At 53.1% G+C, this 23,922-nt stretch overlaps 1 protein-coding gene across 1 annotated transcript in view; it reads left to right on the top strand.

The window, feature by feature from the left end:
- The window catches only part of LOC132398299 (rho guanine nucleotide exchange factor 1-like), a 100,776-nt gene that overhangs the window by 44,017 nt on the left and 32,837 nt on the right, over positions 1–23,922 (top strand). Inside the window, exons 7-13 of the mRNA XM_059977551.1 lie at positions 2,643–2,748; positions 9,897–10,037; positions 14,734–14,757; positions 18,038–18,143; positions 18,726–18,837; positions 20,041–20,064; positions 21,664–21,822. Coding sequence (XP_059833534.1) covers positions 2,643–2,748; positions 9,897–10,037; positions 14,734–14,757; positions 18,038–18,143; positions 18,726–18,837; positions 20,041–20,064; positions 21,664–21,822 — 672 coding nt within the window. The remainder of the gene's footprint in view (positions 1–2,642; positions 2,749–9,896; positions 10,038–14,733; positions 14,758–18,037; positions 18,144–18,725; positions 18,838–20,040; positions 20,065–21,663; positions 21,823–23,922) is intronic.

The raw sequence follows: 23,922 nt of genomic DNA, 5'->3' as shown, positions 1-23,922 counted from the left end.
TCCAAATAGGACATACATGGTAAATGGTAGGGCATTGAAGAATGCAGTAGAACAGAGTGATCTAGGAATGATGGTGCATAGTTCCCTGAAGGTGGAATCTCATGTGGATAGGGTGGTAAAGAAAGCTTTTGGTATGCTGACCTTTATAAATCAGAGCATTGAGTATAGGAGTTGGGATGTAATGTTAAATTTGTACAAAGCTTTGGTAAGACCGAATTTGGAGTATTGTATACAGTTCTGGTCAGCAAATTATAGGAAAGATGTCAACAAAATAGAGAGAGTACAGAGAAGATTTACTAGTATGTTACCTGGGTTTCAGCACCTAAGTTACATGGAAAGATTGAACAAGTTAGGTCTTTATTTGGAGCGTGGAAGGTTGAGGGGGGACTTGATAGAGGTATTTAAAATTATGAGGGGGATAGATAGAGTTGACGTGGATAGGCTTTTTCCATTGAGAGTAGGAGAGATTCAAACAAGAGGACATGAGTTGAAAGTTAAGGGGCAAAAGTTTAGGGGTAGCATGAGGGGGACTTCTTTACTCAGAGTGGTAGCTGTGTGGACCGAGGTTCCAGTAGAAGTGGTAGAGGCAGGTTTGATTTTGTCATTTAAAAAAAATTGGATAGGTGTATGGACAGGAAAGGAATGGAGAGTTATGGGCTGAGTGCAGGTCGGTGGGACTAGGCGAGAGTAAGCATTGGGCACGGACTAGAAGGGCCGAGATGGCCTGTTTCCGTGCTGTAACTGTTATATGGTCTTTGGTTATACAGGCCACTTTACTGAGGCAGCGAGAAATGTAGACTGAGTCCGTGGAGGGGAGGCTGGTTTCGGCCATGTGATGAGCCGCGTGCACAGTTCTTTGCGGAGCAGATGTTGTGACGCCTCTGGACAGGATGATTTTTTATCAGTACCCTTTTCCTGCACCAGCAGCGGGTCCAATTCACAGTCTCTTAAACATCCTCAGTTTCTCTCTGTGCTGAAGGGTTCCAAGTATCCACTGTGCTGAGTAAAATCCCTCCATTCTTCATCCCTCCATTTCTTCATTCTGCATCCCTTCGTTCTCTGCACATTCCCCATGGCTCCCCCATCATCTCTGGCTGCACATTCCAAGCACCCACCACTCTCTGTGTAAAACAAAAACCTGCCTTGTAGATCTCCTTCAAACTCCCCCCCCCCCCCCCCCCACCACCTTAAATCTTTCCTCCTCACCTTAAATAATTACATAAGTATGTAACATTTCGACCCTGCCTCCGCAATCTGTACCAGTCAGATCTTCCCCGTCGCCAGTCCAGGTAAAGCAACTCGTTTATCCAACCTGTCCTGATAGTCCATGCCCTCTAATGCAGGCAGCATCCTGGTGAATGTCTTTTGCACCCTCTCCAAAGCCTCTCCGCTGGGGCCACCGGCACTCCACACAATACTTCCAAGTGAAGTCTTATACAGCTGCAACGTCACTTAAAGATTAAAGATTAGCTTTATTTGTCAGGTGTACATCAAAACAGAGAGTGAATGCTTCGTTGGTGTCAACAGCCCGCTCGGTCCAAAGATGCATGTCCACAACTTGCTAACCCTAACCCGTACACTTTTGGACTGTGGGAGGAAACCGGAGCACCCAGAGGAGGCCCTCATGGCCACAGGGAGAATATACAAGCTCCTTGCAAACAGTCCCATGAATTGAACTGCGATCTTCTGATTGCTGACACTGTGAAGTGTTACATTAACTGCTGTACTGCCCCTTATCTCCCAATGCCCTGACCAATGAGGTAAAGCTCTGATAAAATGCATTATCTGTGGATGGCATGCAGAACAAAGTTTTCACTGCAACTCTGTACTTGTGACCACAGTAAACCATTACCAGCTTACATATCAGGTACCTACAGAGATTTTTCTCCAGGTTATTTATAAATTCAGGTGAAAGTTAAACTGGTCAGACTGAAGACTGTGGGTGTCTTTGACAATGCCAGCATCTATTGCCCATCCCCCACCCCGTTGCCCCAGAGAAGGTTTACGGCCAAGTCGTATGCCTCTGCCATATTACCTTCCCCGGCTGTACAAGGCACGAGGCAAGAATGTGATGGGACCCTCCCCATTTGACTGGGTGAATGCATTTCCAGCAGCTCGTGAGGAGGTTGACATTGTCGAGGATCGAGCAGTTGCTTGATCAGTACCTCACTCACCCTCTCCCTCCAGCACTGGCTCACAGTGTCTGCAGTGTGGTGACCTGCCAGTGGCTCTTCGACAACTCCTCCCCTCCCCGCACCCACCATCCGCAGGTTCCCCCTGCCCTCTGACTCAGGAATCCATCAGCCGCTCCTTCACTGTCGCGGGGTCTGGACACAGTCTGCAACTGTTCAAAGTGCAGCCTCACCTTCACCCTCTCCAGGGGCAATAAAGGCTGGCAGGGACTTTCTGGAGAAGTCGACAGATCGCAATAAAACGAGGTTCGGGGAACGATCCGGTCATTGTTATATCAGTGGGGCTGCTTGTTGGTGAACAAGGTGGATAAGGCAGGGAGGGTGATGGGATGAGAGGGGGAGGAAGGGGAGCAGAGGGAGGGTGAGTGGGTGAGGAAGGGAGTGGGAGAGAAGGCAGATAGAGACTGAGAGTGTTCTCACTCACTGATGGTTCAATCGCACTGTTTGCAGACCGCTGCCGTCCTGAGATGCTAGTTGAGGAGAGTTTGAGGAACATTGTCAAGGGCATGCAGAAGGCCATGACACAGGATATCTTCATCCAGCTGGAGGACTTCAGGTGAGGGCAACATAATCTCATTCTTCATTCCTCTGGGAACCGATCCCTTGATCTCCATCTGTGTGCCCACTTCCTGACCCTCCCACAGGCCATCTCCCCCTCTCATTCCATCTCCCCCCTTCACCCTCCCTCTCCTTCCGTTTCACCTCCCGCACCCTCCCACCCTCCTCTCGTGCACCCTCCCTCCCAGTCCCTGACCTCCAACGCCCCCACCCCACCCCTGACACTCCCAATGTGAAGGGAGCTTCACTTTGTGTCTGACCCTTTTTTTTTTAATTACAAAATCCTTTATTACAAATATCGGTGCTATACAATATATACAAAACAGTGGCAAACACAATTACTGCACTACAAATAGACAATAGACATTACCCCAGAATGTTGCCATCCCTATCCACGATGGCATTTACACCCCGCGGAGCCCAACGGTCTCGAAACTCCTCCAAGGCCGCTGTGGGCTGCGCATGTTCCTTTTCAATAGTTACCCGGGCACAAACATACCCCCTAAACATTGCCAGGCAGTCTGCCCGGGGAGATCCTCCCGCCACCTGTTTCCAAGACCCACGGATGGCGGATTTCGCCAGCCCCAGGAGCAAGTTGACTAGGACATCCTCATCCCTCCATGCCCCCTTCCTTACTGGATGACCATATATAAACAGGGTGGGACTAAAATGCAGCCAGAAGGCAAGAAGCAGCCCACGCAAATATGCAAAAAGAGGCTGCAGCCTCACACACTCCATGTACATGTGGTACACGGTCTCCTCCAGCCTGCAGAAGTGGCATGTGGGTGGGAAGTCCATGTACAAACTGAAAAACTTATTGCAGGGCACTGCCCTATGCAGTACCCTCCAGCCGAGATCCCCCAGGTGCATGGGAAGAACCCTGGCATAAAGGGACTTCCAGTGGGGACCCTCCTCACCTCTGGGTGGAAGGACTAACCGCCATGGCGTGTCGGGACGGTGGACAAGGGCAAGGAAGTGGAGGATGTGGAGTAGCAGCCCATACAGATACCTCCTACTTGCATCCCTGAATGGGTCTGTGGGTATCGATGAGAGACGGCTCAAGTTGTGTGGACACGGCTCCTGGAGAAGATTGCGGGGTCTGGGCCCGACCAGCAGCTCGGCCTGAGTCGGTCCACACAACTGAGCCGCACCGACAGCCACTGAGGTAGGGCAAGGGTCAGCCGGGACCCCGCCCTCCACCAGAGGAGTGGATTCCCGGCCTGAGGCGACCATGTTCCAGACTCTCAGTAGGTCCTGATAGAAGCTGGGCAGACTCCGCAAAGCAGTACGGCTGACACCCGCCGGTGGTAGCCGCATGTCTTCATGAAGACAGCAGCCCCTCCGGAGGAAGAAAGTCGCCAACACGTGCCACCTGGGAGGGTGCTCGGCGTACAGGAATCTCTGCAGAGTCCTGAGGCGGAGAGCCGCCAGCTGCGTTCGGACGCACACCAGCGACTGTCCGCCCTCTCCCACTGGGAGACTCAAGACCGCTGCAGAGACCCAGTGTTTCCTGTTGCCCCAGAAGAAGTTCCTCTGCAGTCTTGCAACAAACGGGGCAGGAGGGGCCAAGGTGACCATCGGATACCACAACATGGAGGCCACCAGCTGGTTTATGACCACCACCCTGCCTCGATAGGAAAGCACCCTGAGAAGGCCTGACCAACGCCCCAGCCGGGCCATGACTTTCGTCTCCAGGTCCTGCCAGTTCGCCAGCCAGGTCTCCCCAGAAGGACTCAGGTAGACTCCCAGATAGAGGAGACGCCTAGTACTCCACTCAAAAGCTCTCATCTCCTCTGGCAGGGAGTTCACCTGCCACTGACCCACTAAGAGTCCGGAACATTTCGCCCAGTTGATCCTGGCGGAGGATGCCGCCGAGAAAACGTCTTGGACTCGCGCATCTTCCGCAGGTCATTGGGATCTGTCATCATGAGGAGTACATCATCGGCGTAGGCCGAGAGAATGACCTCCATGTCCGGTTCATGCAGAACCAGACCTGTCAGTCTTCGCCGTAGGAGGCTCAGGAATGGCTCGACACAGTTCGCATACAATTGACCGGACATGGGGCATCCCTGACGTACTCCTCTCCTGAAGGGAATGGGCGCTGCCAGTGATCCATTGACCTTAACAAGGCACTCTGCGGCAGAGTAGAGGAGCTGAACTCGGGCCACAAAGTGTGGTCCGAGCCCAAAGGCCTGCAGAGTGCCCACCAGGAAACTGTGGTCTACCCGGTCAAACGCCTTCTCCTGGTCAAGAGAAAAAAACGCTGCCGGGGACCCAGTCTCCTGGTGCAGGTGGATCAGGTCCCGTACTAGGTGGACATTGTCCTGGATGGAGCGGCCCGGGACTGTGTAAGATTGGTCAGGATGAATCACCTGTCTCAGTTGGCCATTGCCCGGGCGAAGATCTTGTAGTCAGCGCACAAGAGGGAGACCGGGCTCCAGTTCTTTAGCAGGCGAAGGTCTCCCTTCTTGGGCAGCAGGACCACGACAGCTCTCCGCCATGAGAAGGGCAATTCCCCGGTGGCTAGGCTCTCCCCTAGAACAAGGCTGTAATCGACCCCCAGGACATCCCAAAAAGCCTGATAAAACTCCACACTCAGACCATCTAAGCCAGGGGATTTACCCCTCCGGAGTTGCCGAAGGGCAGCAGACAGCTCCTCCCGAGTCAGGGGAGCGTCCAGACGCGCTGCGTCATCAGGGCTGACCTTTGGCAAATCTTCCCTGACCTCACTGCACGCCCCCGCATTTGACGGATCCGGTGAGAATAAGGACCGATAGAAAGTGCGGACTTCTTTGATAATTTCGTCAGGATCCGTGATGGAGGAGCCATCAGCAGCCAGTAGCTCCACCAGCTGCTTTTGAACTCCCCGCCACTTCTCCAACGAGTAGAAGAAGGGTGAGCCGCGGTCCAAATCTTGCAGCATTTGGATCCGCGACCTCACATATGCACCACGGGACTGCTGAAGCTGCAGATTCCTGAGTGCGTCCTTCTTCTCCTGGTATTCCTGCCACGTTTGATGGTCTCCACCGGTCGAACCAAGACGGGACTCTAGGTCAAGCAACGCTCTCTCAAGCCGCTCAATCTCAGAGCCCCACCTCTTTGTCGACCCCCTAGTGTACTCCCGACATAAAAACCGGATGTGGGCCTTGCCCACATCCCACCACAGCCGTAGGGAGCCAAACTCTCTCCGTCTCCCTCTCCAGGTGGCCCAGAACGCTGGGAATGAATCCCGGAATCGGCTGTCCTCCAGCAGCCGGTTGTTAAAGTGCCAATACCCGGATCCCACCCGAGGGTGCAGAGGAGTAAATTCCATTCACACAAGGTGATGATCCGAGCACGACACCGGCCGCATGGAGGACGCCGACACGCGGGAGACATAAGCCCGAGAGATATACAGGCGGTCTATCCGGGAACCCCCCTCTCTAGATCTTCTGGAGAAGGCGCTAGAGTCAGGGTGAAGATTCCGCCAGCTGTCCACCAAGTCAAAGGAGCCGACTAGCTCCTTTAACTTTTTCGCCGATGCTGGGTCGCGTTGGAGGCCCGAGCGGTCCTCCACCTCAAGGGTACAGTTGAAGTCTCCCCCGAGGATGAGGCAGTCCCCCGGATCGATGGAACTCAGCAAGGTGGACAGCTGACAGAATAGGCGCGTCTGCATCACCCCGCGCCTCGGAGCGTACACGTTGATAAAATGTAACGGTACACCATCCAGGCGCACAGCCAGGTGGAGCAGACGGCCGGGCACAACCGGGCACAACATCTTGGACTCCTACGATTTCTGGCCGGAAGGTTGGGGCCAACAGGATCGCCACCCCGCTAGAGTTGGAGCTAAGGTGACTCATGTAGACCCCGCCCTGCCACTCCAGGAGCCAAGCGGACTCGTCCCCCGGGGTGGTATGGGTTTCCTGCAGGAAACTCACCGCGTATCTCCCGTCCCTGAGGACTGAGAGATTGTTATACCTGCGGAGAGAGCCCCTGCTACCGTTCACATTGAGACTAGCTATGGTAAGCTTCATGTCGGGAGCACACTAGGCCTCAGCACCAGTCCCCTTCCCACTGAGAGCGATGGCGCCCTCAGCCGCACTCTCCCGAAGAAAACCGAGAATATCCTTTGCTTTCCGGGCCCGACTGCTACCATCGCTACCCTGTGACCCACCATCTCCCGAAGGAGCGAGGCTGCTTTTCATCCTGATGTCCCGCACCAGGTCATCCAGGAAGGATTTCAGCTGCCGCCTGTCATTCCCTGACACAGCATTCCTCTTCCCCTTCCCCTTCCGTCTGAGGATGACCCTCAGGGACTTCACCAGCCTCGGCATGCTAGGCCAGCGAAGCGAGGCTCGTTTAGGCCGATGCTTTGCACCCACGGAGGAGTGAATAAACACTCTGATCTCCTCCACAGGTATCAATGGGGACTTCTCTGGAGGGGTGAGGATGTCCATTGTCTCGCTATCAAATGAATCCCCCTCCAACCCCTCACTGCAGACAGATCCCCCACCGTCCTCCTCATGTGGTGTATAAGGTGGCTGCCCCTGTAACCTACACTGCACAGCGGGTACCTCCCCTATACCTTCCCGCTCCACCGTCACAGCAGTCTTACCCACAGTTGCGACGATGGAGGGAAAATCCCAAGGGACTCCCTGCAGGCCATTAGTTGATGGGGTCGGCATGCAGGTTACATCACCCTCCCCAGGAGACAGGCATGAAGGGGACCCCAGCAGCTCTGGCCCAATGGATTCACTGGCAGCCTGATGCTGACTGTGAGAGAGCCTGGTCTCCTCTCCACCTGTACTACTTAATACATTTGCCTCCAGGGAGGCGCTTACTGCTAAGTCCTGGGTGGAGGGCTCCAGGTCTGTTTTAGGCGTGCAAACAGGCCCAGCACTAGCTTCATGCACAACCACACCACCCACCCCAGGACTGGTGGCTACATCTGGGGATTCAGGGTTAGACACAACTCCCACCCGGATCCCCACCCCTTTCTGGGACTCCCCCTCATCTGCATTCTCTACCCTCTTGGGGGAACAATCCCATCTCCTCTTCAAGCCGGAGGAGCACACAGGTGCGGAATTCACCGACAGCGCGGTACTCTCCGCTCCTATCGCCCTGTCCAACCGTACTCTTCCCCGAGCCTCCCTCTCCACCTCAGGGCAAATGGGCGTGAGCTCTGCGGTCTCGGGGGCCGACTTCTTCACGTGTTTCGACTTCTTCCTCGCTTTCTTGCCCCGCCCGGACTCCACCCCGTCCCTTGCCTGAACCTCCCCACACGTAGCCCCAGGATCACCCGCCTGAACCACAGGGGTAGGAGCAGACGTAGGAATAGGGGCAGGGTTAGAGGCAGGGTCAGGGGCAGGGGTCAGCACAGGTGTAGGAGCAGGGATGGGATCAGGGGCAGAGGTAGCTGGGACACAAGTTCCTGAAGTGGACTCCCTAGTGCCCCCTCCCTGCACGCATGGCACCGTGGGCGCTCAGAGCTCCAATACACCTGATAATCTACCCCCTCGTGCCGGACAGTAAACCGGCCCTCAACTTCATCCTCCCTTTCCAGTTTCATGAATACCTGTCGCCGGAAAGAGATTACGGTCCGGAGGGTGCGCCTCCTGAATTTTTGCCTGATGGCAGTTATCTCTGACCGTACTTGCCCCAAGCGGGCCAATGCGGGAAGCAGGTCATCGTTGGGGATGAAAGGCTGTACGTGACCGAGGACGATGCGTTGTGTGGGAGCTGTCACTAGCTCCATCTGTAAAAAGATGTTCTCCACCGTGAACCCTCTACTGAGGGCCCGATGCACCAACTCATCATTCCTCAGGTAAAACACCGCCTTCCCGAACTCCTTCTCAGCGGCCAAAACACCATCTCTCCCCAACAAGTCCTCCATAGCCTCCGCGCACTTTTCCAGGGTAGTTCCAGTTCGCAAAATACATTGCACCCCGCGTTCAACTTTCACCGTCCGAAACAGGGCGTTGTCCGAGGCCGGAGAGGCAGCCGCCTTTGCATAACTCCTCGAAGGCCTGCGACTCCCTGTAGACCGGTCCGGCATGTTACTTGTGTGTCCGAATCGAGAATGATACGGTGGTGCTGGTTAGAAAGTCCTGGAGCGAGTTGAGTAACTGGCGGGAAAAGTTTGTACTCGACGGTACCTTGCTGGCCCAATGCCAGAAATTCCAACGCCAGGAAAGGCTCCGTGAGTCCTGTAGAAACTTCCAGGCCGTGAGAGGTCGAGACGCCTCAAACGATGTTTCGGCTCCAACACCGAACAAGAATCCCGACGATAGAGATGGAAGGAGGTTGTCCCGATGTCAGTGGGGGCAAACAACGTCGTTTGCCTCCGGTTTTGGGAGCGAACCCGCTTCCCGGCGAGTCGCCAGCGGCCACAGCTGGGTGCTACGCAGTTCGAAGCAGTCAACGAACCCCGTCCAAACTGGCAGAAAAACTCCAAACGAAGCTTCCACTCTAAACCAGCCGCTCACTTAGAAGTTCAAGGGACGTTGGAAACCAATTTCCAAGCAATTCAAGACCTTCATAAAGTAGTTTTTCCCCGATTTCTCCCAGCACAATCAGAACAGCTCCACTCTGTGTCTGACCCCGGGAGTGTGTGATGGGACGGTGTGGGGGGAGCTTCACTCTGTGTCTGACCCCGGGAGTGTGTGATGGGACGGTGTGGAGGGAGTTTCACTCTGTGTCTGACCTTCAGACTGTGTGATGGGACGGTGTGGAGGGAGATTCACTCTGTGTCTGACCCCGGGAGTGTGTGATGGGACGGTGTGGGGGGAGCTTCACTCTGTGTCTGACCCCGGGAGTGTGTGATGGGATGGTGTGGAGGGAGTTTCACTCTGTGTCTGACCCCAGGAGTGTGTGATGGGACGGTGTGGAGGGAGATTCACTCTGTGTCTGACCCCGGGAGTGTGTGATGGGACGGTGTGGAGGGAGCTTCACTCTGTGTCTGACCCCGGGAGTGTGTGATGGGACAGTGTGGAGGGAGCTTCACTCTGTGTCTGACCCCGGGAGTGTGTGATGGGACGGTGTGGAGGGAGCTTCACTCTGTGTCTGACCCCGGGAGTGTGTGATGGGATGGTGTGGAGGGAGAGTCGCTCTGGTCTGACTCCAGGAGTGTCCCATGGTGCTAATGTTGGTGTTTCTGTTTGGAATTAGGAACAAGAGAATGATGGGCATGACGATTGGCGAGAAGGAGCTGTCGGAATTGGATGCAGATCGCGATCTGGACCGCGAATCCTTGGACCTGAAGGAGAAGGTGTTTGCAGAACAGCTGCTGCCCAAAGTGGAGGAGGCAACGTGAGTGGAACTCGTCCTTCCCATTCTCTAAGATCCGGGGCCTGAGCTCGCAGGGTGGCGGGGGGGGGGGGGGGGTTTGTTGGCTGGGAATATCGGAGTGGGGTGGGGAGTGGTAAGGTCCCATACATTTCAGATCAAGGAAGTTGGGGGATGTCCTCTGGTATCTGACAGTCGGAAGGGCTCGCTTGTAGTTTTGGGTGTTGGTCAAGGGCTGTGTACACTGATGGATGTGGGTTGCCTGTTGTGCCAGACGTTCTCTGTCTGTTGTGCTGATTGTACTCAGATTTGTGGTGTGCAGTGGGAGTGTTCTACCCGTTGTGAGCACAGATTGCGTGTAGTATTGGTAGTATTCTGCCTGGAGCACCGGAAATATTCTAATCTCGGCCCAAAACTATTTAACCATTTCCATAGATGCTGCCTGACCTGCATTCTTCCAGCATTTGTGTGTGTGTTACTCTGGATTTCCAGCATCTGGAATATGTCATGTGTTAGTATTCTCCTTCCATTGTTGGATACTGTTTGCTTGTAGCATTGGCCATGTTCCATCTGTGTTATTGAACCTGCTGCGTTGATTGCTGTTTACCTGTAGCATTGGAAGAATTCCTTTTAAAGCACTGGGCATGATCCACCTGTAGTGCTGATAATATTTTGCTTGTAGCCTTAGATACCTTTTGGCTGTAGTAGAAGTCATGTTTTGCCTGTAACGATGAATGTATTTCACTTGCAGCATTGGTCACTGCCTGACTGTTTTGGATATTTGTAGTCCTGACAAAGGGTCTCGGCCCGAAACTTTGACAACGCTTCTCCCTATAGATGCTGCCTGGCCTGCTGTGTTCCACCAGCATTTTGTGTGTTGTTTTGGATATTGTTCACTTATAGATTAGTCACAGTCTGCCTGTTGTGCTGTATATTGAATGTGTTATGCCTGTAGTGCTATTCACAATCTGCCTGTAGAATTGGACACAGTCTGCTTGTAGTGTTGGAAGTATTCCACTTGTAGCATTGGACACAGTCTGCCTGTTGTACCAGGATCGGGTTTAATATCACAGACATTTGTTGTGAAATTTATTAACTTAGCAACAGCAGTACGATGCAATACATGAATAATACAGAAAACAATGGGTTACAGTAAGTATATATGTATATTAAATAGTTAAATTAAAAGTGCAAAAGTAGAAATAAATTTTTAAAAAGTGTTCATCATATTCTAGTTGTGTTGGATATTATTTACCCACAACGTTGATGACTGTGTGGCTGTAGTGTTGGATAAATTCTACCTGTCCCATTGGCCGCGTTGTGTCTGTAGCATTGACAGTTTTCCAGCTGTAACATCGGACATTGTTTGCCTGTAGTGTTGCTCATAGTCTATTTGTAGCATTGAGCAGTTTCCCTGTAGGGTGGCTCACTGTCTGCCTGTAGGTTTGGAAATATTCTCCCTGCAGCACTGGGCGTGTTCTACCTGCTGAACCTGCTCTACCCAGTGCGTTGTGTGTCACCCTCAGGATCTACAGTAAGGAAGGGGGCATGGAGGGATGAGGATGTCCTAGTCAACTTGCTCCTGGGGCTGGCGAAATCTGCCATCCGTGGGTCTTGGAAACAGGTGGCGGGAGGATCTCCCCGGGCAGACTGCCTGGCGATGTTTAGGGGGTATGTTCGTGCCCGGGTAACTATTGAAAAGGAACACGCGCAGTCCACAGCGGCCTTGGAGGAGTTTCGAGACAGTTGGGCTCCGCGGGGTGTAAATGCCATCGTGGATAGGGATGGCCACATTCTGGTGTAATGTCTATTGTCTATTTGTAGTTCAGTAATTGTGTTTGCCACTGTTTTGTATATATTGTATAGCACCGAAATTTGTAATAAAGGATTTTGTAATAATAAAAAAAAAGGATCTTCCCTGGGCTGGGTGCCTACTGCAGGCAGACAGTGAGGGGCTGAATCAACATTCGCCCATCGATGTGTCGACGGTCTGCTCACTGGATTTCTTGGGCGAACAGAACCCCTTTTGCAACAAACCCTGTGCACCAGATAAAAGTAGCCTGGCCCTATTTGTAGATTTATTTATTTTCTTTTGTCTTTTATTACGTTTAGAGACCCAGCACAGTAGCAGACCCTCTGGCCCAATGAGCCGGCGGTGCCGGTTACAATTAACCTATTAATCCAAACGTCAGTGAAACGTGGGAGGAAACCGGAGCACCCGGAGGAAACCCATGCGGTCGTGGGGAGAACGTACAAACTCCTCACAGGCAGTGGCGGGAATTGAACCCAGGTCCTTATCACTGTAACAGCGTTTCGCTAACCGCTGTGCTCCCATGCTACCACTTAAAGTGCCTTTTGATTTAGTTCAACTGACATGCCCTAGTTTTAATCTTTTTGTTCATTTTAAGGGCTAAGAGTAATCAGAGTATTGAATTACCCCTCCTTGGCAGCCCCTTGAGAAGGAGCCGGTGAGCTGCCCTCTTGCACCTCCGCGCCCTGAGTGTGTGGTGCTCGTAGGGAGCGCAGTCCCAGGATTTAGACCCTGCAGCAACGAGGGAAGCCACGTTCAGCGAGGGAGGGGAGGGTGTGTGGGTTGGAGGGTGACCCCTAACCTTTGCCGCCCGTGTCCTGTGAGGGAGAGGTGATGCGGGCTGGAGCTTTGGGGCGACTGTAGGTCGTACATACTGTGTGCAAGTGGAGGAGTCAACGTGATGAAGTGCCGAGCTCAGCTGGAAACTTTGTGCCGGGGAGACAGGGTGAGCTGAGAGGAGCAGTGGGGCGGGGAGGGGGAAACCTGACAGAGGTCTGTAACTTCACAAGAGGCAGCAATATAGACAGTCAGAACTTTTTTCCTCAGGGTCGAAAAGCCGAATAAAAGGGGGCATGCACCTAGGGTGAGAAGGGCAAGTTTACTTTCAACAGGGGGTAGTGGGTGCCAGACAGGTGCCACCAGGGTGGAAGTGGGAGTAGAGGGGTATCAGAGGCTGTTGGACCAACATAAAAAGAGGCACACAATGGAGGGATATGGATCTTGTGCAGGGTTTAGTTCAATTTGGTCTCGTGTGAGGCATAGACACGATGGGCTGAAGGGCCATATACTAAAAGGCATGCATTTTGGTGGGGGGGGGTAAGTTTAAAGGAGGTGTGCGGGGCAAGTTTTGTTTGTACACAGAGATTTATGGGTGCCTGGACTATGCTCCCAGGGGTGGTGACGGAGGCAGATATGACAGAGGTGTTTAAGTGGCTTCGAGGCAGGCACATGGATAGTTAAGAAATGGAGGAATATGAACATTGAGCCGGCAGGAGTGATGCTTAAATAGTTTGGTACTATGTCCTGGGCTAAAGAGCCTATTCTTGTGTTGTTCCATTCTGTGAGAGCAGATGACAGTGCTCAGTTAAGGCCCGGAGAGGGTGGGGGGAGAAATCTATTGATAGGGTGAGCAAGGAGCAGATGGGAAGAATGGACTCCCTGACTCTGTCTGCCCACAGCAGATCTGACAAGAGTTATTGTCAGTGAGGGATAGGTTCCATCTGCCCATGCAGGGATCTAACCCTCTGATTTGACCAACACTCTGCCTGCACCCATTCCCCGCCCCAACAACATCTAATCCTTGTTCCCTTCCCTGAACCGGCGAATCAGAGCTTAGAAGACGTCCCCTCCCCTCCCCCCCCCCCCCGTTCTTTCCCTCCCTCCCACTGCCCCCCAGGGGTGGGATGTTGTTGCATCAGCCTGGGACGTGGAGCTTTAAAGCAGGAGAGAGAGGTTCCGCCCTCCTCATACTGAGACGCCTGCTCGCTCGAAGTCATCGGGTCCCTCTAACTGGCATCCTGCTCCTTGATCATGACTGGTTATCCCTCTGGTTGCAACAGCCGACACATCCAGCAAGATGTTTTTCCGCCGGTGAGCCTGAGAGAGGGGATGATGACTCGGGAGGGGGTGCGGGCTGGCGGTGTCCTAGTTCTGGCTGCCGTAAGAACCTGAACGAACATTCACCCAGCTGCTATAAGGCGGCTCAAACTGGTGAATTGTTTCCTTTGTCACAAGTACCGAGCTACAGTGAAAAGCTTGTCGGACAGACCAGATCATTACACAGTGCATCGAGACAGTCCGAGGTAAAAGTCACAGAGAGCAGAACAAAGTGTTGCAGCTACAGAGAGGGTTCAGTACAGGTAAACAATGACATGCAGTGTCAGAACGAGGTGGGTTACAAAGTCAGGAGTCCATCAAACAGTCCCCTGTGCAATGAAATAGACTCCTGACCTCATACTTAACCTCTTGACATAATCAAAGACTCCCTCCCCCCCATTCTCTCTTCCTGCCCCCTCTCGTTGGGCTGAAGGTTCAGAAGACTGAAAGCAGGTACCCCCAGGCTCAAGACGGCTGCTAGACTGCTGTTTTCAGACTATTGATCAGTCCTGTAAGCCTTGACCACACGGTCTATGTCGTTATAGTTTCCCACCTATCGTTTGCCTGTACTTTCTCTGTAACTGTTGCACTTCATTCTGCGTTATTATTTTACCTTGTTCAACCTCAGTGCACTGTGGATTGATTCAACCTTTAGGAACAGTATGCAAGATAAGTTTTTCACTGTACCTCGGTACGTGTGACAATAATAAACCAAATGTCCTTCAGGGTGCTGTGGGTGGGAGTCCTGGGTCTTGTGCTGGCTGGGGTTTATCTGGTTAATTCTCTTCCCTGTTCTCTCTCTCTCACACACAGCGCCAACAGCGACGACGAGAAAAGGTAAGGGGGCACCTATCCAGGACTGACTGTGCCCGGTGCTTCTGTCAGCCTCCGGCCGTCTGTCTGCACGCAGCTCTCCATCTGCGCCTCATCCCCAGCTCTCCCTCGGCGACTCTCGCTCTCTGCATCCTGGCTCCCCGTCGACGTCTCTGTGCCCATCTGCTCTTTCCGTTTCGTCTGTGTCTCCTCTCTCCTTCTGGTCATCTAGCGAAGGGTTGTGGGCGGCGAAGGACCAGGAGGGAGGGGAGGATCAGAGGGGACTCCCCTGGTGCCAGGTCAGGGCACTATCCTGTGTTTGCACAGACACAGCTTTGCACTCACAAATGCCTGCTCGCTGTGCCCTCAGATGCCTACCTGTCCCCACACACTCACACATACACACTCTCTCACTCACACTTACACAGAATGTTTGGGGGAGGGTGAATGGATTGTGCACGGGACTGAGATGTTCCACAGTCATCAGGCAAGGGGGGAGAGAGTGAAGGGAGTGAGAGAGGAGAATGAGTTGGGAGGGGACACAGAAAGGGGAAGCTAAAGAGACATGCAGTGATTGAGGAAGGGAGGGAGAAAGACACAGTGGAGGGTGTGTAAAGAGAAGAGTTTAGAGGGAGAAGGGAGGATCTGGTTTGGGAGTCAGTGATAGTCCCTAACCAGAAAGTGACCGACACCTCCTCCCCACCCCACCCCACAAATGTGGAAGGCTGTCCCTCGGCCGTCCCTTGGCCTGCGCTCCCGGGGGGACACTCCCCATGGAGGGCTGGAGGCTGGGAACAGGGCTGGTCTCTGTTGGGGGAGCAGGCAGCTGATGCAATCTGGGAGCAAGAGCTGGGAGAGAGAGGGAGGGAAGCCGGACAAAGCAAGCGGAGTGAACAGGGGTGGGAGAAAAGGGGAGGGAGGGGTTCGGGAGTAGAGAGCTGATGCAATACGGCAAACAGAGGAGGAGAGGGACAGGCGGGTGGAAGGGGGGGCAGAGAGAGAGAGGGCCAGTAGGGGTGAAAGAGGGAGACAGAGAAAGAGGAGGGGAAAACGGGAGGATGTTCAGAGTGATAAAAAGAAAGACGGGAGACTCAGAACGTGTGTGTTTGGGAGAGATGGAGACTGGAAATGAGGATCGGTGGGAGAGAATACATCATTCAGATTTGAGGTGAAACAAAATTAAAAGAGAAACTTGCTGATGTTAACAAACAGGAAATGTTGGAATGGCAGAGTGTTTTGCGGAATAACAAAGTTGAACTCTAGGCAAAACAGAACTCCCAGCTAATTGGTTCCTCAGTTCAGTAACACTGACACAGAGAGAGAGAAATCCTGACATGGAGATGTGGGACAGCTGGATCAGGCTTCATAAAGCCCAGACTCTCTCTAGATACTAAGGCTCTGTGAGTTCGGAGTCATTTCCTTGGCATTGTCCCATCACATACTCCCGGGGTCAGACACAGGGTGAAGCTCCCCCCACACTGTCCCATCACACACTCCCGGGGTCAGACACAGGGTGAAGCTCCCCTCACATTGTCCCATCACACACTCCCGGGGTCAGACACCGAGTGAAACTCCCTCCACACCGTCCCATCACACACTCCCGGGGTCAGACACAGAGTGAAGCTCCCTCCACACCGTCCCATCACACAGTCCCGGGGTCAGACACAGAGTGAAGCTCCCTCCACACTGTCCCATCACACGCTCCCGGGGTCAGACACAGAGCGAATTTCCCTCCACACCGTCCCATCACACACTCCTGGGGTCAGACACAGAGTGAAGCTCCCTCCACACCGTCCCATCACACACACCCGGGGTCAGGCACAGAGTGAAGCTCCCTCCACATTCTCCCGTCACACACTCCCTGCAATAAGTTTTTCAGTTTGTACATGGACTTCCCACCCACATGCCACTTCTGCGGGCTGGAGGAGACCGTGTACCACGTGTACATGGAGTGTGTGAGGCTGCAGCCTCTTTTTGCATATTTGCGTGGGCTGCTTCTCGCCTTCTGGCTGGATTTTAGTCCCACCCTGTTTATATATGGTCATCCAGTAAGGAAGGGGGCATGGAGGGATGAGGATGTCCTAGTCAACTTGCTCCTGGGGCTGGCGAAATCCTCCATCCGTGGGTCTTGGAAACGGGTGGCGGGAGGATCTCCCCGGGCAGACTGCCTGGCAATGTTTAGGGGGTATGTTCGTGCCCGGGTAACTGTTGAAAAAGAACACGCGCAGTCCACAGCGGCCTTGGAGGAGTTTCGAGACAGTTGGGCTCCGCGGGGTGTGAATGCCATCGTGGATAGGGATGGCAACATTCTGGTGTAATGTCTATTGTCTATTTGTAGTGCAGTAATTGTGTTTGCCACTGTTTTGTATATATTGTATAGCACCGAAATTTGTAATAAAGGATTTTGTAATAATAAAAAAAAAGGGGTCAGACGCAGAGCGAGGCTCCCTCCACACCGTCCCATCACACACTCCTGGGGTCAGACACAGAGTGAAGCTCCCTCCACACCGTCCCATCACACACTCCTGGGGTCAGACACAGAGTGAAGCTCCCTCCACACCGTCCCATCACACACTCCCGGGGTCAGACACAGAGTGAAGCTCCCTCCACACTGTCCCATCACACACTCCCGGGGTCAGACACAGAGTTAATCTCCCTCCACACTGTCCCATCACACTCTCCCGGGGGTCAGACACAGAGTGAAGCTCCCTCCACACCGTCCCATCCCACACTCCCGGGGTCTGACACAGAGTGAATCTCCCTCCACACCATCCCATCCCACACTCCTGGGGTCAGACACAAAGTGAATCTCCCTCCACACCATCCCATCCCACACTCCCGGGGTCAGACACAGAGTGAAGCTCCCTCCACATCGTCCCATCACACACTCCCAGGGTCAGACACAGAGATCCCTCTGCACTGTCCAGTCACACAATTCGCAGCAATGTAGAGACACTGCCGACACTCTCTCCATGACCACCTCATCAGGAGGTTGGATGCCCCCCTGCATTCAGTAGAATATCCCTGAGTAAAGGCTGGGTCTTGGGATCGTCGGCCAGTGCTCTCACCTAGGCCTGGACCCCACAGAACATTCTTGGGGTTTGTGGAGGGACTTTGGAAAACATGGCAACACAGCTTTGTTTGGTACCTTCTCAGTGATGGGGTTTGGTTTTGGTCGTGTTTCCAAGACTTTGGATTGGGGGTTTAGGAAGGAGTTGCTGGACAAGGCAATAGCGTGTGATGGTAGACCATTCTAGCCCTTGTCTTTGATCCGTTCCTCTCTTTGCACCCCTCTCTCCCATAGTACAACAATATACAATGCTGTCGTGACTTATATGAAGTACTTGGGTGTCAAGACCAAGGAACCCCGGGTACTTGAGAAGAAGAGGCACTTCCTAATGCGTAGAAAGGTGAGTTTCACACCTGTGGTATCTATTAGTCCCCAAAATGTCCCCTGTATCAATCCCCAAACTAATCCCACCGCGCTGCTCTCTCTGCTCAGCCGGGCCAGTCCCCAAGCTAATCCCACAACCCTGTATCAGATCCAAACTACTCCCACTGCCCCATATCAAACCCCAAACTAATCGTACTGCCCCGCTCTCTTCCTGTAGCCCTGTGTGAAAATAGGTTAATTTCCCGTCTTCACTAACCTCTGATTTACCTGGATGGACTATTTGGCCCTTCCCCTTATGCCTGCCCAACCCTCCTTCCCCTAGCCCCACTTCTCCCTCTCTTGCATTCCGCTCTTTGGGAATGGGATTCTCCTGCGGACTGGGATGCCTTATTCCCCCCCCCCCCACCTCTTCCCACAATACTCCTGGGTCAGAGGGTGGGTCTCTCTGATTTTCCAAAGTCCCTAACCCATCCAGCAGTGGTTGGGAGTAGAGTGTATTTCCCCTCCTCCCCCTTCCCCGGCGTCGCCTGAGGAGCGTGTGGGAGGGGTGGGGGTTTGTCTGTGGACTGAGTCTGGCTCTCCCTGCCAACGCCCACAGGGCGCCAACCCCCGAAAGGAGGTGGAAGCAGTGAAGGCCGATGAGAAGAAGAGGAAGGGGATTGGCAGCATCCTGGACCTGCGGAGGCAGACTCGCAACGACCCCACCAGCAGTGAGTGTGGGCGGGGGGGGTAGCGAGGGGGGCGTATGAAGGCCCATACAGGGGAAGAGTATTCAGAACAACCAGGCGGCTAATGAGTGGGCTGGGGGGGGTGGGAGGGAGGGGTTCAAGGAGGTGGGGGATAACTCGAGGAGGGGCCTGTGGAGAAGGGGTTATAAGGTGGCACCGGCAGGGGTGGTGTGGGGTGGGGGTAGAACTTGACAACCCCATCCGGCAGTAGGGTAGGGTGAGGGAAGAGAAGGAGGGAGTGGTGTTGGTGGTGTGATGAATGGGAACAGGATTCCAAACAGCTCGTCTGGCAGAGAGTGGGTGGGGGGGACAGGGTGAGGGAACTGGGTTGGGGGAGGACAGGTCACCCAACCTGCACTGAGTGGGGAAAGGGTGCTGGAGGGTGGGTGAGGCGGTAGGGCAGAGAGGTGGAGGGGGGATGAAGAAGGGAGTAGTGGGGATGAGGGAAATGCAGGGGTGGTGCAGAGGAGGAGGGTTGGTGATGAGAGTCGGGTGGAATGAATCACCTCGCCAACAGTGAGAAGAGAGGAGATGGAGGGAGGAAGGGGAGGGGTTGGAAGATGAGGGGGAGGTGGTGGGTGGGAGGTGAAGGAATCAGAAGGCCCTAACCAGCTGTGGGTGGGGGGAGAAGTAGGATTGACCAGCAATGGTGGGAGTTTGTGTGTTGGTGCAGGATGAGTCAGAGGGTGGAGGGGGAACAGCGACTCAACCGTCAGTGTGAGGTGAGGGGTGGGAAGGGGGTGAGGGCAAAGTGGAGTAAGATGGGGTTGGAAGAAGTGGAGTGGACACGTGACAACCCCACCAGCAGGAATGGAGGGAACAGTCTGTGAAGGTCAGGGTGGGTGTCAGATCAACTGGGGTCAAGAATTCTCTCTGATACCCTCTTGTGAACTTTTGTCCTTCCTGCTTCCCTCCCTCATCCCCCCATCCCTTTCTCACCCTCTCTTCCCCCACCACCATATCCCCAGCCCCTCTTTCTCTCCTTCCTCTCTACCCCTTCCTCCTCTCGCTACTTCCCCATCCCCCTCTCCTCCCTTCCCTTCTCCTCTCCCACTCCCCAACTTCCTCTCCTTTCTCCACCCTCTCCCCACTTGCCCTCCCCCTTCCTCTTCACCCCACACATCCTCCTACCCTCCAGTCCTCACCTGACCGCTCACTATGGTGTCTCTGCTCCTTGTCTTTCAGACGTCGACCCGCGGCCGGATTCAGGTAGAATCCCCCTCATCCCTGCACCGGCCAGCATGTCCATGTACTGCCCACCCACACCCCAAAACTCCACACTGGATGGGGAGTGGGACTGCGGGCTGTTTGGGGGGAGGGTAGGTGGGGAGTCTGCATGTACCTCCTCTGAACTAACTCTTCCGTCAATTTCCTACCCCCCCCCCCCCACCCCCAGAAAACCCTTGTACCCGTCCTTGAGGTTCCTTTTGTGTCTTTCCTCGGAGCTTACAGATTTTGGAGAGTCCCAGTTTCGTTCATGACCACCTGCCTGTGTGGAACCTGCAGGATTTTCCTGCCACCCTCTGCTTTCCCCCAGCAGCTCCAGTTTCCACCAACGTGCCTGGCAGCATGTTCTGTAGACTATTTGACATAGGAGCAGAATCAGACCATTTGGCCCATCAGGGATGTTCTGCCATCATGGCTGATGTATTTTCCCTTGCTGCCATTCTCCTTGATTTCTAGAAAAGCCCTGTCAACCTCTGCTTGAAATTGACCCAATGATTTGATCTCCACAGCCATCTGACAATGAATCACACAGAGCAACCTCCCCCCGGCTAAAGGAGTTCCTCCTCATCACTGTTCTGGAGGAATGCCCTTCTTTTTGAGTCAGGGCCCCCACCCAGTCTGACACTTACCCCACTATATGAAGCATCCTCTTTGTCTACACTCAGCGGTGCCAAGAGGTTTGACAGTGTCAAATTCCTGGGAGTAACCATCACCAGTAGCCCGTCCTGGTCCAAGCACATAGAAAGTCCGCCAGTGCCTCTACTTCCTCAGGAGGCTAAGGAAATTCAGCGCGCCTCCATCAACACTTGCCAGTTTTTACAGACACATTTCAGAAAGCATCCTATCCAAATGCATCGTACGGCCACTGCTCAACACATCATGTCTCTCACTGAGGACTGCTGTGTGTTCTCTCGACTTCAGCTTCCTGAAGTCCTTGGTCTTGTGACATTGAAAGCAAGCCTGTCGTTGCAACACTGCTGGATCAGCCGATCTACCTCACCCCTGCGCTCCTCTGCCATCTGAGGTCCCGCTAGTGTCCTTACATTCTCCTGTCAGGCAAACCTTCTCCTCTTGAGCACACCCAGCCCTGTGGTAGAAAGTTTGGGGAAGGATCGTTGGGACACTCAGTAGTGGAAGGTGTAAAGGGAGGCTGAGGTTCAAGTTTGAACAACTGTCTTCAACCTACTGCTGTTGGACACAGGCCCTTGCCTTCAACCTTTCTCCTCTCCCACTTCCCCCCCATCCTGCTCAACCCTTCCCTTCCCCTAGCCCCGGAAGTTGCCAGAATGTGTTTTTTAGAGGTGGGTGCAAGTGACTGGCTCCTTGCCAATGCATCTCCTTGCTGCCCTGGTGACCCTTCCCTACTAATGATGAATCATTAACGAAGGTGATTGGTTTTAGTGCATGATCTCTGATCATTATCTCTCACCCTTCCCCCAAGGCTGTTGCATGCTGTGAATGCATTCCCCGAAATCCTGGGGTGGCCGGCGGAGGTTTTGGGAAAGGGGCAAGGGGCTCGGCCTTCTGTCTTTGTAGTTACCACAATCACAGCCCTTCTCGTCCCCTCCTTGTTCTCTGCAGTCAAGATGGCCATCGACAGGAAGAACTCCGGCCTGACTTCGCGGTTTCAGTCGGACAGCATGGTCGGGAAGCACAAGGCAAGTGTGGACGCTTCGGACTCAGCAGCGACATCGGCACCGGCGAGTGTCCCGTCAAGGGATGATGTCGAGGGAGAGTCAGGTACCTGGTTTCTGACCTGGTTCAGAACTGTAATTGGCTTATCATTGTCACGTGTACTGAGGTACAATGAAAAGATTGTCTTAAATACTGATCAAATCATTACACAGTGCATCGAGGTAGAACAAGGTAAAACAATAACAGAATGCAGAATAAAGTGTATCAGCTAAAGAGAAAGTGCAGTGCAGGCAGACAATATGGTGCAAGATCGTAACTAGGGGATTGTGAGGTCAAGTGTCTTACTTATCGTACTACGGAACCATACAATAGTCCTAAAACGACATGGTAGAAACTGTAGTAGACACATTGACAGAAATTTTCCTAACCTGGTAAACTCCAAGGAAGGTACTGGAAGATTGGAAAATGATACTCCCTTTGTTACTAAGAAGAGGAGGGCTGAATTCAGGGTTCGACGTGCCATGATTTATTCTCCCTGGCAAGGCACTGAGAGATCAAATCATTGCACCGTGTGTTGAGGTAACAAGGGAAATCAATACAGAGTGCAGAATAAAGTGTAAGAACAAAATTAAAGTGTAAAGTAAAAATTGAAAGTGTAAGTATGAAACTAGATTAAAGCGTAAGTGTGGAGAGGGTCAGTCACCTTAAATTGCTGGGCTTTATCACATGAGAAGATCTGTCCTGAGACCAGTTAGTGCCATTTCAAAGAAAGCAAGACAGCGCCTCTCCTTTCTTTGAAGATTGGCATGTCACCTAAATCTCTGACAAACTTCTACAGATGCACAGTGTATCCTGACTGGTTGCATCATGGCCTGGTATTGAAACACCAATGCCCAAGAATGAAAAGATTTAGGAAAAAGTGGTGGATACAACCCAGTCCATTACAGGAAAAGCCCTCTCCACCATTGAGCACATCTACAGTGAGCGTTACCGCAGGAAAGCAGCTTCCATCGTCTAGGACTCCCAGCACCCAGGCCATGCTCTCTTCTCACTGTTGCCATCAGGAAAGAGGTACAAAAGCCTTAGGTCCCACACCAGCAGGTTCAGTTTATTGCATTTATTGCCCTTTAACCATTAGGCTCCTGAACCAGAGCAGATAACTTCACTCACCTCAACTCTACACTGATCACTGAACACAACCAATTGACTCACTTTCAAGAGCTCTACAACTCGTTTTCTGGAATCTCAGGGTAGCATCTGACGGCATGTACGTATTCTGAAAGTACTTTGAAACTTTTTGCCTTCTTGAGGCAGCAGCTCCTGTAGATACTACTGATGGTGGGCTGAGTCCACTGCTCTCTGAGCCACTTGCATTCAAATTCTGATGTAGCCAGTCGGGATATTTTCAACCTTACACTAGCTGCTCAGGTATCGGGACCTTGTCCTTGGGAGTCACACAGCCTCTGGTCCATGCTGACCAATCACAGCTAGTCCCGTTTATCCTGTGCTGTAGGACTCTATCAGGTCACTTCATCAATCTCCTTCACTCCAGGGAAGGCAATCTCTCCCATCTTCCAATCCAGGCAACATCCTGGGGAAACTCCCCTCTACTGCAACCTCACCCTTACTGTAATGGACCGATCAGAAGTACACAAAATAGATCAGCCACATTCTGCCCGAACTTCTACACTCATCTCAAATAGTAATGAGTCAGACTACAAGGAGATGGAGAGCTGAGTAACATGTCATGACAACGAACTTCCCCCTCAATGTCAACAAAAGAGCCGTGCATTGACTTTAGGAAGGGAGAGGGGTGGTGCATGTGTTTGCATCATTAGTGTAGAGGTTGAGAGCTTCAGGTTGGTAAGGCGAACATCAGTCACCATTAGCCTATCTAGGTCCAACCACGCACAGACCTCATGGCCATTAAAGCTCATCAATGCCTCTACTTCCTCAGAAGGCGAATGAACTTTGGCACGTGCTTGCCCACCCTTATCAATTTTTATCATTGCCCCTATATAGAGGCATCCGTTAGTCTTGTGAGACCGTGGAAGGTTTCCAGGGCGCAGGCCTGGGCAGGGTTGTGTGGGAGACCGGCAGTTGCCCAAGCTGCAAGCCTTCCCCTCTCCACACCACCGATGTTGTCCAAGGGAAGGGCACTAGGACCCAAGCAGCTTGGCACCGGTGTCGTCGCAGAGCAATGTG

The sequence above is a fragment of the Hypanus sabinus genome, chromosome 1 (assembly GCF_030144855.1).
Source record: "Hypanus sabinus isolate sHypSab1 chromosome 1, sHypSab1.hap1, whole genome shotgun sequence".
Taxonomy (NCBI): Eukaryota; Metazoa; Chordata; class Chondrichthyes; order Myliobatiformes; family Dasyatidae; genus Hypanus; species Hypanus sabinus.
Note: the sequence above shows the minus strand (reverse complement) of the source record. Positions and strands in the feature narration are given on the sequence as shown.